At 35.1% G+C, this 14,647-nt stretch overlaps 1 protein-coding gene across 1 annotated transcript in view; it reads left to right on the forward strand.

Annotated features, from left to right (window-relative positions):
• LOC105197227 (collagen alpha-5(IV) chain) overlaps positions 1-14,647 on the forward strand; it is a 59,671-nt gene that overhangs the window by 33,081 nt on the left and 11,943 nt on the right. Inside the window, exons 3-5 of the mRNA XM_011163519.3 lie at positions 10,530-10,574; positions 11,046-11,267; positions 11,838-11,900. Coding sequence (XP_011161821.1) covers positions 10,530-10,574; positions 11,046-11,267; positions 11,838-11,900 — 330 coding nt within the window. The remainder of the gene's footprint in view (positions 1-10,529; positions 10,575-11,045; positions 11,268-11,837; positions 11,901-14,647) is intronic.

Genomic DNA, 14,647 nt, shown 5'->3' on the forward strand with positions numbered 1-14,647 from the left:
CCACTAATTTATAGCATAACGTATAGTATATTTCTCATTGGTCAGTTTACATAGTCTGAAACGAACAGACGCGAATTGACGTCATGATCTCTTTCAGTCCAGCAGAAGCAAAATAATTCAAGAAACGTTGAAGTCTTCCTTAAATCTAGTTTTCTTTCCCTCGTGGCTGCTTTCCGCCAGCTCCGTCATTTTAGAATTTTTTAGTTAGAATTACAAGGCATTTCTTAAACTTTTTACGATAAATTTTATTAGACTAATTTGTATACCTTGCAATTATCGTAATCTTTTTGAACGAATTCATCGACTTTTGAATTAAATCAAAAGAAATACTTTGAATTTGTTGTACGTATGTAGGATTTATTTTCTTGGTTATTTAAAATGTATATGTTGTTTTTAATGATATGAAAAAATAGCAAAGGGAAAAGTTATTCGTTTCGAGGGGGCAAATACGTATTATAATAAACAGCATTTCTTTCATGCTTGTTATTTTACGACAGATTTCAAAGTTCATCAACATTTTTTCCAATGGAACGACATATTTTTATTAACACTTTGTAAACCTAAATCACCTCAACGTCAATCATATAATTACTATATTAACGAAAATATGTCATTCCATTTGAAAAAAATATTGATCCTCGGTAAATGATCGAGTTACAGGAAACACCTTGTATACAACTTCATCGTGCAACTTTGATAGCTCCGCCAGTTTCGTTTTATTCCGCGATTTGGACTCAATTGGCGAACATGAATTTAAAGCGTGAACGCATCGGGCAGCGTCGTCGTGCAAATTTAACGCCGGCCGAAATTTACGACGAGGGCATCGGTTCCCTTGCCGCGGCGGCTTATACGGTGTCACTCGTAAAACGACGACGGGCCCGAACTGACGTCATGGTCCTTTCTGGCCGGCCGAGGGAGATCAGCTCGGCTCCACCGAGCGCGGTACACGCGCGCACATTGCACCAGACCTCGCTCTCGAAATTACCGCAGGAGTAGTGGGAATGGCACAATTCTGCCGCTTCGGGTTAACGATTCGGCCTGGCACGGCGGCGGCTTCCAGACGTGGGCGTTAATGATAAATTGCTAGCATCTCTCGCGCGTTCCTCGCCGCTTTGGCATTGATCCCTATCTACGTAACGATTACCCAGATATTACGTGGATAACCCACGTGCGAATGGCCGATCGAGCCCCCTCGTCTCGTCTCCGTCATCGTCTCGTTGTCCGGGATTGACACAAATTGACACGCTGAAGACGGGCTTCTATCGCGGCCAGCATCCGACCGCTTCTAAGCCGAAGTGGATCTAACTAATCTTCCATCGACGGAAGGTCTTTTCTTCAACGGTGCATCCGCGTGATCGATTGTCTACGGTACCTGCATTCGCCAAGCGCTACCTGACATTTTCTTTGAGTACAGAGACGAGAGAATTGTTAGATTACATCTGAAACCTCTCATTTCTTTCGTTCGTTGTCAATAAAATAGAAAAGTTTTAAACTGCCGTAGCCTCTTCTCGCTTTTAAGTACATCGGTTTTGATAAACATATCAGGAATCGATCATTTTAGTTTAATTGTCATACCTTTCTATCTCTATAAGTGAAAGAAATGATTTATCAGATCTGTTCTATTCAGCTTTTTTCCTCGAAAGGAAAAGAAAAAAGACGAACCACGTACAAGTTTAACTATAAAAAAAATGTAGATAATAATTTTGTATGCATTTGTTCATAGCCCGAAAAATGGTCTCGGAAACTTTAGGAAAAAGACAGATTTTCCCGGTTTTTTTCTAAGTTTTTTTCTTTTAAGATAATGTCATCTTTAGTGTCCTTTACGTCAATGGTTTTAAGATTTCTTTTACATTTAAGAGTAAGCTCTAATAGATAATTTATCAATAAAGTCTATCATTATCGCAATCGTATTTTTCTGTATTTTTCGGAAGAGAAGTGGAAAAAACCGAGTTTTTTTCCTCGGTTTATTTTCACGAAAAGTTAAAAGCACTAGTACCTCATTATCACATTATCATTTTTTCCATATTTTTCAGTTTTTCCCTCGATTTTATTTTTCCAGAAAATTAAGAACGCTAATCTTGCTTAACTAAAAAGAAATAATAATAAAAAGATGTAATATGAAATAATAATAGAGTAATTTCAATAATAATTTAAAATATATGATTTTTACGTTTTACTTCTAAATTTGTTTAAAAGGACTAGATCCTCTTGCCCCATATATTGTGCAAAATCGACCGGAAGAGGGAAGCGCGTGTGTAAACTCTAGAGGGCCGCTTTTCGCACATCCGGGAAAATTAAAGGAGAAGTCGATCCCCCTCCGTTGCGAGGTTGAGTGGACAGATTGTTATAACACACTGACAAAGCAGAAAGCACAATGATCGCGTGACCGGGCCCTATCAAGCGAGCCCCGCGAGCTTTTAGAGCGGCAATTTTAGAGCGCGCGCACGCCACACTTTCATTTTCACATTCTCTGTTGGCGTCTAAAACCGTCCCCGAGAATTTCACCGCCGCCCCTCCCGAAAGCCCGTTAAAACAAGCGATGCGGCACCGTTCTAATTAAAACGGGCGGCGATGACGGGTAGGCAGGGAGAGAGGGGGCGTGGGGGTGCGCGAGATAGATGAAAGAGCAAAAGAGCAAAGACAATTTTAACGGGGCGAGAGAGGATGGAGAGGAGGTCAGAGGCCGGCCGTACGCCCACGCTATGAAAGAGAAGACGCGAACGGGAATCGGGCAGCGCTTGGCGCGTGTGGCTCCCGTTTTGTTTTGCCACGTCCGGAAAAGTAGGGTATCTAAGCGCCGATAAAGAAATCTCCGCCTCGACGCGCCGCGCCGCTCCGCGCCGCTCCGCGCCGCGCTGCCTCGGTGGACCGTGGACTCTTCTTCTTCTCCTCGGCCACCGTGCAGCTATACGTGCTAAACTGACACCATCGTCCCTTGACACCACGCCGGGGATGGCCACGACAATTTACCGGCAGGAAACTCGATTCAGCATCTCGTAGAAAGTGCACAGCGCGTCCCTGGGTGTACTGAAAAACGTATTATGGTCGTGTTTCTTTTTTTCCGAAAATTTTATTTCGAAAACTTTATTGCAGTAACGTAATGAATATTCAATCGTATTTTTACGCAGATACTGTTGTTAACATTGCAAGGGCTACGCAGCACGTAACGATGCTGTTCTCCGCGCGTTTTGCGGAGTACAAACTCTTTGAAAAGTTGACGGTAAAAAGTTTCCTCTCCAGTTTACAGTATCTTAAATGAAAGGTTCTTCGTAAAGTGTAAAGTAGCCTGAAACTGCATAGCATAAAGTTTTTAAGATATTTAAAAATTAAGCTTTTATAATTCCCGTACGAAGCGTTCATTATCGTAATCGATGTATACGTCCAAACGAAGTGCCTCTTATGCAAACTTCACGAGAAGTATTCTTTGTTCAATTATTATTATCTTCCGTTTAGAATGTTTAAAAAATTAATAAAAAGTTTGACTCTAAGAGCTGGTTTTACTCTTTAAAATTGCAAATATTTCGCATGTTACGTAAAATTTCGTAAACTGCATTGACGTCAACTTGTGGGATATTAAAAACGATGTCTTGTAGGGGAAAGTTGCTGAATGCGTACCGGTCTTTTAAAGCGTACCTATCTAATACTTTACATTTTTACTTCATATAAGCATCATTTAATAACAAAAATAAAAAGTAAATAAGAAATAAGCAATATAGACAAAAACTTAACCATCCTTGAAGGATCAGCGTGAAGGACGATGTACTATTAACAATCAGCAATCTGTCTTCCTCATTTTCGCGTCCCATTCATTGTGAATTCGTCGCCGGTGCATTTCACGCACTGATAAGGAATGATAACGAGTACAAAACGGATACACGCGTTGCAGTCCTACGCGTCCCTTGCCGCTCCTTGATATCGCAAAATGCGGGGGTGAAGCGCACTTCCGGTCTGCCATCGAGCGAACATCGGAATGTATTACGATCTTACGCCTCGCGAAATTATTTCCGCGTAAAATTTGACACGTGTAAAATTGTTTGATAGACGCTTTGATTTTTTACGGTCTTATTTATAGAATACATCTTCTTTCTATTAAAATTATTAGCATTTCTCGTAATATTTTAGTATTAATATATGACCTCACTTGTAATTTTTAATATTATAATAGAGCAGAATACAGTATTGATGAAAGTTATATTACTTTTCTTAGACAAAGTAATCGAAGTTTTCTCAAGTATTTACTTTAAAGCTTCTGAAATACTTTATATAATAGCAAATAATATATCCAACTATTTCAAGATTCTGGTATTAATAAATATCTATTTAATATATTAACAGTGCCGAAAACAATATCGATCAAAGCCACATTAAATATTTTTTTAAAACAAATTTGTAGTCAAGATTTTCTAAAGTATTTGCCTTAAATAATTCTAGAACGCATACAGCAAATAATTTATCTAATTATTTCAAGCAATTATTTTATTACTAAATTTATTTAATATACATCAGTAGTACCGAATATAATATTCTTGATAAAAGCTATATCATTTTTTTAAATAAATTTCAAATCAAGATTACCTAAAATATTTGTGTCTAAAGTTTCTGGAACACGCTGCGCGATAGATAAATAATTCTTTCAATTATTTCGAAATCTCTTTTTAAATTGCAGCTCCCAGTTCATTGCCCAAATAAATTATCGTAATTCTCCGAGAAATCCGTTTTAATTAAAATAAAATATAATATAAAACACAAAAATCATATTGTATATTTTATTCGGTGCGTTTTTTATAAGTAAAATTATGATATAGCAGCTGTCTTCTTTCTTCTTCGCATGACAGGCTCTAAGTTAATCTTCGCGACCTACTTTCCGGGACTTTTGCGTTCGTTAAAAAATCAGGTCCCTCCGACGAAACTGTCAGAGATCAAGCGAGACACACAAAAGCTGGAAGTTGAGAACTGGAAAAGGGAGGATGGGGAGGCACCGCGCGCTGATAACGCACTTCCCATTGACAAGTCGCTCTGTGAACCCAACTCGCTCTCGAAACCGGATGTCCGTGATCTCATATTCAGATATCCGCTCTCTCTGCCTATCCTTCCTCCTCGAAATTTCTGCAGTATATATTCTAGCACGTCTCCCATGACGCGGTATCCGTTCCTCCATCTCTTCTTTCTCCATCTTCTCCTCCTCCTCCTTCTCCTCCTCCTCCTCCTTCTCCTCCTCCTCCTCCTCTTTCTCCTGGCCTCCTTTCGCGTCCAGCTTAATCTTACCTGTGCTCAAGAATTTCGGCCTTCGAAATAATCGAAATAACTTCCACAATAATTTAATTTCTAAATTAAATCAAGTTAATGGAAAAGCAAATCTGTATACAATATATAAACATTTATAATGAAATATGTATAACGAAATTTTTTTTATATATAAAATTTGATTGAGATAAAATTTATCTTCTAATATAAATTTAAATGAACGAAACCTAAATCTAGTCATATTGTTATTAATTTATTTGTAAATAATTATATGATTTATAATAAAATAAATATTATGGCAGCTAATACAATCAACAATGAAATTAAAGCGTCACCAATTCTTTTATCTCTAAAAATGGGCAAATTTCAAGAGAGTGTAACTTCGTAAAAATATCTTAATGAAATTTTTCAAAAAGCATTTTACAGCTTAAAATTTCTACTTTTTTAAATCGATACTTTAGTAAATAACTTACTGATTTTTTTACGCAGTTACACGGATACATAGACATGTGTCAAATCTCAAAATTATTTACGGACTTTGCGAAATTCCACTACGTGAATTAAAAATGCAGCATTCAGTTTTTGAAAGCAAAAATAGTCTCTTTTTGCTTCAATATTGAATAACTCGGTGAAAAAGAAAATCACACAACGCTCAACAAAATTAAATGTAAAGATTCACGCTTTCGAAAAAAAACTGTAAACCGCATTTAGAAAATTCCCCTGAAGTTACAAACTCTTGAAATTTGTCTATTTTTGAGGGGAGAGAACAGAACGATGCTTTAACTTAGCTGTCGAGTGTGCATAATAAAAAAATGTATGTAATGAAATATACATTTGATTATCACTGTTAATAAAATATACCTAAAATATACATATCTTCTCCCTTAAATTTCTCTCTTGTGCGCACACGCGCTTTCGTATTTCTCTTTGTAATGTTGTAGTATGTTAAAATTGCAATCTAACTTTGAGTAATGGAGAGAGAGAGAGAGAGAGAGCTTCTTTTATACATATGTAGTCTAATATATTGTATCTACGGCAAACAAAAGTGCACTCGAGTTGCGCTTTCAGAATTTTGATTACTACGTTAGCATGGATAATAAGCCGTGTCAATCTCATGAAGTATCTGGATTTCTTCCTTTCAAGGAAAGGAGAGAGGAAGAACGGTTCCTATGTTACGTTCGTTACATCCCATTTACAGATACAATGTCAGATTCGACCATGTCATAGCGGGTTTACCCTTTCGTTCACACGAGACAGCAGCTACCCAATCAATACCAGCCTTTAAAAGGCATCCTGTGTCAATTTTGTATCGGGCATGTCCATAAATGGCATCTCCCGTCCACCGCCATGAAAAATGCTCGTCCCTCGACGCCGCGATATTGACTTATGAATATATTATCTACAATGGATTTTTTCATGAAGTTTTCACTGTGCCACAGAACGAGATTTTCCCCAATCTTTCGTTCGAGCTAATAGCATATTACATAATCTGTAACTCATTTACTTTTACAAAATTACGTGAGAAAACATGTAATTGTGGCAATAAAAAAACGCATTTTATTATTATATTGCCGTGTTATTTTGCAAGATATTGTTTATGATGAACAAAATATTGTTACTTTTATAATGTAGCTTTTGATAATGCAAAAAATGCCACGCAACTTTTTAATTGCTAATTCTCATTCGGCTGTTGTAACGCTTATAATCGGATACATTTCTTACATCTTACGCAAGAGGTTAACCGATAACGACACCCGTTTTGAACGTCAAGTTACGCATGTAATACGCATTTATGCGTAGATGTTTATGCATGATAAGCGCATTGGCGTTCGACTAGTTAAAAAAATTTTATACTGCAATGGTAGCAAAACATTATTGCTACATTTTAATGCATCTGCAACTTTATTTGTCCGCATCATGCATTACATCTTGATTTTTTGATCGATGCAATGCTTCCTATACATTTTACATTTTTCAAATGATTAAACGCACATTTTTCAAAAATTATCTATCAGTTATCAATTTTAAAAACGATTAAACTGGCCTTAAAACGTTTGGCGAAAGAAAACTATAATTTCTGAGACATTCAGTGTATTTACAACTAAACTTCATTGTAACGCTATGTATATTTTTATGAATATAATTTATGATTTCATGATCACGTGTAACTTTGCAGCGCTCACTAGCAAAGTTGTCTGCAATTATAATCTTATAACATAACATCTTATTTTGTTGTTACTTAAATTGGATAACTGATACGAGAATATTGCACACGCTTAATAGCGATAAGCAATGTCTGCCCGACGATAAACTTCTAAAAAGCAAAACAGAGAAAGATGTCGGCGCCATCAAAACTTTTTAAGAAACGACAAGAAAATTATGTCATTAAAACGTGACGTGGTTTAAGTTACAACGCATGATAGTGTATTTTCAAAAATGTCTATAAAATTCATAAACTATACCGTACGCAAAAGAGCTATCACGCAAGTTCTAGCGTAATAATCTAAATCCGTCATAGTAATCGAAATAACTTCCACAATAATTTAATCTCTGAATTAAACCAAGCTAATTATTAATCCGAAATAATCACACCTGTCTACAATGCATAAACTATAGTACGCGAAAGAGCTATCACGCAAGTTCTAGCGTAATAATCGAAAGCCGTCACAGTAATCGCAATAACTTCCACAATAATTCAATCCCCAAATTAAATCAAGCTAATTAGTAATCCGGAATAATCACACCTATCTACAATATACAAACTTTGATAATAAAATGTGTACAACGAAATTTGATTGATGTAAAATTTGATTGAAATAAAATTTGTCTTCTAATATAAATTCATTTGAACGAAAGTAAGTCTAGTCATATCGTCAAATAAAGTTTTTCATTTTCTGCGAATTTATTGTTCTTCGTTTTAACGAAAAGAATTTAATTTCCAATAGACGCTAACGAAAGCAATAATAATTTTTAAAGTGAGGTGCAATCATTTTATTATAATGCATTTTACGCAGTGAGAAAAAGATCTAAAGTTTTACTTTATCGTGAAACGATTATACGCAAAATTATCAAGCACTAAAATTTTATTTTCTCTTTTCCTACCTTATAAAGCTTAAAGCACCAAATTTTTCTAACTGTGCTTCCTTTAGCGAGCTTTTTCTTTGCGGATTCTCATCGAAAGCACCGAACATTTATGCGACGAATACAATGACATCTTTGTAGAAAGACTCACGTAAATTCTTAAACGCACTTTCGACGAATGCAATAAACATGCTAAAAACTCAAAGAGGAGAAGTAATGACGTAACCGCATGCAACATCCGCGCGAGATGTTCAATGCAAATACGCCGCGAAAAACGACATGTAAAAGCCAACGAAAAGCTGTAAAATCCACTTATTTAGCGCCCACTACAAGCGTACCTCTCGCAGGAGAGATTAGCAGAAATACCCTAGTACTTTTTTTGTTTTTTTTGTTTTTTTTAACCGACTGTTCGCTTTTAAGAAATTGTTCATGCAGCCTTGAATTCGACATTTATTTTACTTATCTATTTTTACATGTGTTTTTTGAACTTGTGTTTTCTGGGGATAATTTATATTCTCTAATGTCAATTGTTATCTCGTACAAGTTATGTTTTATTTGTTCTGTTTATTGTGCATTTCAAAAGAATACAAATTCAGAAGTAATAGTAAAAAATTAGAAGTATAAGCGAGACATAAGCGCTCGCGAATTTCTGGCATCATGTTTCACAAACCTATATTTCTCTGGTGTGAAACGTGTTTATGTTGGATGTTACAAGATGAGAAACGTACGTCCGGGTTGTGTAAACGATGAAGAGAAAATGCTCTGACGCATCGTTAATTAGGCGGGGACGTGCCCAGATGTATAGTAGTTGCACCACCGCCCTTTAACCAGACTGAATTGAGCGCGGCGAACTCCGGCAGCGATGCACTTACGCGTTTCTGCATACGCGTATTGTACTTGTGCACGCATTTTCCGGGATTCCGACACCCAGCTGCGAATGCAATCGCGCTACTCGAATCGTAACGGCGAAAACGTCGTAGCGGTGACGCGACTTGGACAACCTTCCTACGGAATCAAGGATGCAACGCAATCAGATGTGCAATTGCAACGATATGGCTCGTTAGGAAATGTACTTGAGTGCGGTGATGGTCAAGTTAATTGCAATCGAGCGCGGAGATAATAGAGATCAATCATAAAGGCGCTCGGCGAGTAGTCCGATATTTGAAATTAAAATTGCGCGTGAATATTCGCAGTGCGTGAAATATTGCTATGTTATGCTATGAGTCGTCGCATTATTTCTTGAAATTTTATTGGATCCTCCGAAATGCAGATTTAATTATTAACCCTTAAACATCCCAGATAGCACAGGGAGTTTAAAAAGAATTCAGGCTTATGTCATCAATTCAGAATTTATTTTCAGATGCAAAAAGAATTTCTTTTTAGAAAATTCTTTTTGCATCTCAAAATGAATTCTTTTCTAATTCTTTTTTTAATCTCTGTGCTATCTGGGATGTCACTTCCGGCGCCAACTATAAACACAACACATGGATCTGAGAGTCGTCGCACTTTGAGAAATTATAATTTTGATTTCAATCAATATTTTTCAACAAACGTTTTTTTGTTAATGAAAATCAAAATCTCAGAAATGTGACAGTGTAAATGGCATTGCCGAAAAATGATTTATTGTGAAATTATTAAGGAAAAACCATTAAACGAAAATAAAGATTTGTAAAGAATCCATTTTTTTTTTAAATTAAATCATCTTTGCAACAAAAACTTTTAAAGACTTCATGATATAATGTTTTAAAGCTAAAGACTGATACTGTTAAGAAAAAATTATGGCATTATCATTCCTTTTAAAAAGTAAAATCATGAAATAAGGAAAATATGATGACAAAAAGTTTTACTTCCGTGCCGTTTAAATTCTATAGTTGAGCTCTGAAGCTGATAAACGCTGCGATCGATAGTGGAGACTTTTAACTTTTCCTTCCTCCTAACTCGAACTTTCTATCTTATTTCTTCTTCACACAACACACGATCGAAATTTCATAAAGGGTTTCCCAAATTCACTGATGTGTTTGAAAATTAATATACAAGTATAATTAATTAGTATTATTAGATAATTACCTAACGTTAATTACTGATTACTAATTATTAATTATTAATTAACATTGATTTTAAATAGGATGCTAGCAATGTGTATACACATGAATTCGTTGAAAATTGTAAGAAACTGTACATTATTTTCTGTTTCTTCTGTTTAGGGCGATGACGGTATACAAGGATTTGCGGGAGCCCCAGGACTTTCCGTACGTATATTAACTGCTTCATTACCTTTCAAAAAAATAAATCAAAACTAGTGTTTTGTCATTTATTTCCTTTTAGTAATTACATATCGCACATATAGACTTTGCTATTTCTATATTACATTATTTCATACACGATGAATTTTAGGCAACATAAAATTCTAATCGTTTAAAAGAAGAGGTGAACACATAAAGACAGACAAATTTTCCTGATACAGTTTAGTAATTGAAACAATATGTAAAAAAAATCTTAATTTAAGAATTCTCTGCCATATCTCCAGGTTTGTTTCTGTATTATAAAATAAAAAGGAAAGATATAAAAAGAAGAGAAATAGATAAGGTTCTCGCAATTCTGAGCTGAATTTAGGTGAATACTTTAAGCTGAATTTAGCCTTGCTTAGCCAAAGTTTTAGTCTTATTAGCTTTTAAATGCAAAAGAAATTATTCAGAGTGACTGTAGCAAGCGTTCCTTAGGGTAATCCTGGCGTACCCGGTGTGGTGGGTCCAGATGGATTGGACGGATGTAACGGAACTGACGGTCGCGCTGGTGCACCGGGTATACCCGGAGTTTTCGGGCCCCGTGGTCTACCAGGACCTGTAGGCGATTATGGCTTACCGGGAGAGCCTGGTGATGGAGGTATAAATTCGCTCGGCGTTAAAGGAGTTCGCGGGAAACCTGGTATCGATGGACTGGAGGTAAGAGAGCACCGTATCACATTTAACGTGAAATATACGTTATTCGTTGAGCTTAAACGTTCAAAATCATATTGATGATGTTACGCCGCCAAAAAATGTCAATATCTCAATATCGATTTTATTCATTTTCACATAATTATTTTATCGAGGAGAGAATTTACACCGTGCATTCTATTCAAAATTAATTAAATTAAATTAACAGTTATCGCACATGTTATTACGTATTTGTGTGACGCAATTATTGTCTGTATTGTATCATTGGCCGTAATTGAATCTCGTTAATAGCATATATCGTCCACTATTTAAGTTTATGAATTTCTCTATATATACATTTGATTTATAAATTAAAATATATATTAACGTTCAACCTACATGTATGATCGAAAATTGTTCATAATTGGAACTAAAATCGATCTCTTTACTTTACATATATATATATTTAAAAATTGTTTTATTTTGCTTATAAATACATTATTTCTCGTAAAACTATTGCGAATTAATTTTACTATTAAATCCACTACGATTAAATCCAACGATCACCGTCGTTCTAAAACGCGATCGTGTTTTTAGGGTTATCAAGGACAACAGGGATTCACCGGCGAGATGGGTTATCCAGGAAATACGGGCGACTTTGTAAGTAATAACAGAAACACGCTTGTATATCCCACGGTTGTTTAAGGTACCGTAACACCGGTCGATCGTTGCCGACTCTCGAGGGCCGGTGAACCCTCGCGCGAGCGTTTAGGCAGGTCCCCAAAGAGCGAATACGAAGAAAAAGAAAAAGGAGAAGGACGAGATGGCAGAGGAGGAGGAAAAGGACGATGAAGAAGGAGACGAGCTTGAGAGTCCGATTCTCGTGACGACTTTCGTTCCTTTTTTGCGAAATGCCACCTGCTCGCATGAAATATCGTTTACCGGCCCGAAGTGTTTCCCGACAATATTTAACGGGGTAAAGGGAGGAAGAAAAAAAGCGAAAAAAAAGAGAATCTGAAAGAATTGCGCGCGTGTCGCGATATCGCGCGATAAGCACCGCTCCGAGGAATCCTCTTACATGCCGCGCCGAGTTAAAAGTCACCTCTGAACGTGAGCGCGAATGCACGTTCTGGCTTTAGATGAAAATGCGTGATACAGGTTGAAATGAAGTTTCGAATTACTCCGAAAGAGGAGTAATTCTCATCTGTCTCAACAATGCAACAGAATATAATGCAGACAATATAAAATTTTTTTTTTTGGAGTAGTTAAAAAAAAGGAAATCGAACAAGAAAGAGTAAAAGTTATAAGAATAAAAAATTGTGAAATTTAATTTTTTATCTCGCTAATAAGCTTCTTTATATTATTTTCTTTTATTTTGGAAATTTAAAAAGAATCGCTGAAGTACTAAAATAGATCAAAATTTTTTAAATAGAAGAATTACGTTGCATGTTATATACTACTTAGGTGAATATACGGACGTCCAGGTTCGAATTATATTAATACCTCGCCAAGATATTATTTTTTACAATGAATTCTTTACAAGGTTTACTATACTCGTGCATTCAGAGAAAAAATTATTAAATTTTAATAATATTTGTTTGAATACTTGCAATGAAATATTTAGTAAATATAAATAAATATTCGTTTAGTACAAGAATTACTAATGTAATTTAACTCTTATTTTTTTTATTCAATAAATATTTATGTAAGTAAACATTTCATTCCAAGTATTCAAATAAATCTTTTTCTCAGTGCATCAGTATTATTCAATTGCTCGTTAATTTAATTCGTAATATTACGTAACGTTCTGGCTTCAGTTAAGAACCACGTTTCAAGACCAACGAATATGCGACGCTCAATTCACGTAAGTTGGGAGAGTGTAAAATTTCACCCTAAAGTTAATATTAAACACAAAATCCGCTACAAACCAATATTGGCTTTCTCTTTCTTATGTTTGACGTTTATATATTCACTTGAAACAAGATATTTTACATTTCAATATTTCGTGGTTAAATAAATTTTCTTAAGTTTCTATTGTTTGTTCATTATCTTTTACTTCATAATAAAATTGAAATAGTTTCCTTGGTTTATTTGGTAATCAATGACAAGCGAATTTATTTTAAAATATGTTCATAGAAAACAAGTTTTGTTCTAAACTATGTTTATAGAAAAATGAGTTACATCTATATATCCATGAAATATGTGTTTTAATCTTACTATAAAATAAATATCTTATTTCAAATAAAAGTATGCATAAATTTAATACTGCTTACTTTTTTTTTTTTTATTACAAAATTATTTATTTCAAATAGTACTTTGTATAGATACATTTTATAAATATTTCTATTAAATCTATTTCAATTTTTCCCCATCACTGTGCAAATATTCACTGAGGATTGTAGTGAGGAAGTAAACTTTTTCAAGTCAGAAAGAAAGTTTTAATTAAATTAAAAATACAAAGCCACATATTCATCCCAAAAAAGGGCAAATGGCGGATTTGCAATCTAGAAAGAATAGAGGGTCGTTGTACCTTTTAAATTACAACTGTGTGCGATATGGGAAGCACGATATGAAAATGTAACGTATGCCGCAAGTATTTCGGTTCGTATAAAGCGGACGAAGAAACTTTACGAGATTCTTAAAGCGCATAGAGTTAGACACGATGGCTACTCGAAAGTTATCTGCGCCACTTGTATCCACAGTATTCCGAGTTACGCCCGGTAAGGTTGAATTACGTGCGCGATGTTACACGTATCCCGAGGCACCAGGAAAACTGCTTTTTGCAGGAAAGGAAGGTTTAACGTTCCCAGCACGTGTAGTTTGATACAGTCGCTACTTATCAGCTACTTTCGCGTAAGAAACGAAGCTTTCTTCTCTTGTTGTAATTTACTTGACGCAACTAATTAACAAGCGATAAACTCTTTACTCGTGGAAGATTCATGGCTCCGCTAACAAAGGATCACGGAAGAAAGAGATTTCTTGATGTGTGACAAATTACTCAAATTCCAGTAAAAATGCCTTGGTTTCATTGATTAATTCATCTCGAGCCTTTTGTTTTTTAGAAAAAATTATTTAACTACAATTGTATAACTACAATTATAGTTATTAGTATAATTGTCAATTTTGCATATTGTTTTTTATTTAAAAAATTATTTTTTTCTTGTTATTTCTTAATATTTTTTATCGAGACATTACAGAAAAGAAGCTATCTCTTCATCATGATTTTGCATATCAATCTTTCTATTTTAGAGAAAATTATTTCAGTACACACATAGTTTTTTTATCACAGATTTATTTTTCTTCTTCATATTTTTTATTGAGACGCGTACTTCAGAAAAGAAGCTATTTCTTCATCACAATTTTGTATATCAATTCTTTTAAAATCATTAAAAAATATATATTTTACA

The sequence above is a fragment of the Solenopsis invicta genome, chromosome 3 (assembly GCF_016802725.1).
Source record: "Solenopsis invicta isolate M01_SB chromosome 3, UNIL_Sinv_3.0, whole genome shotgun sequence".
NCBI lineage: Eukaryota > Metazoa > Arthropoda > Insecta > Hymenoptera > Formicidae > Solenopsis > Solenopsis invicta.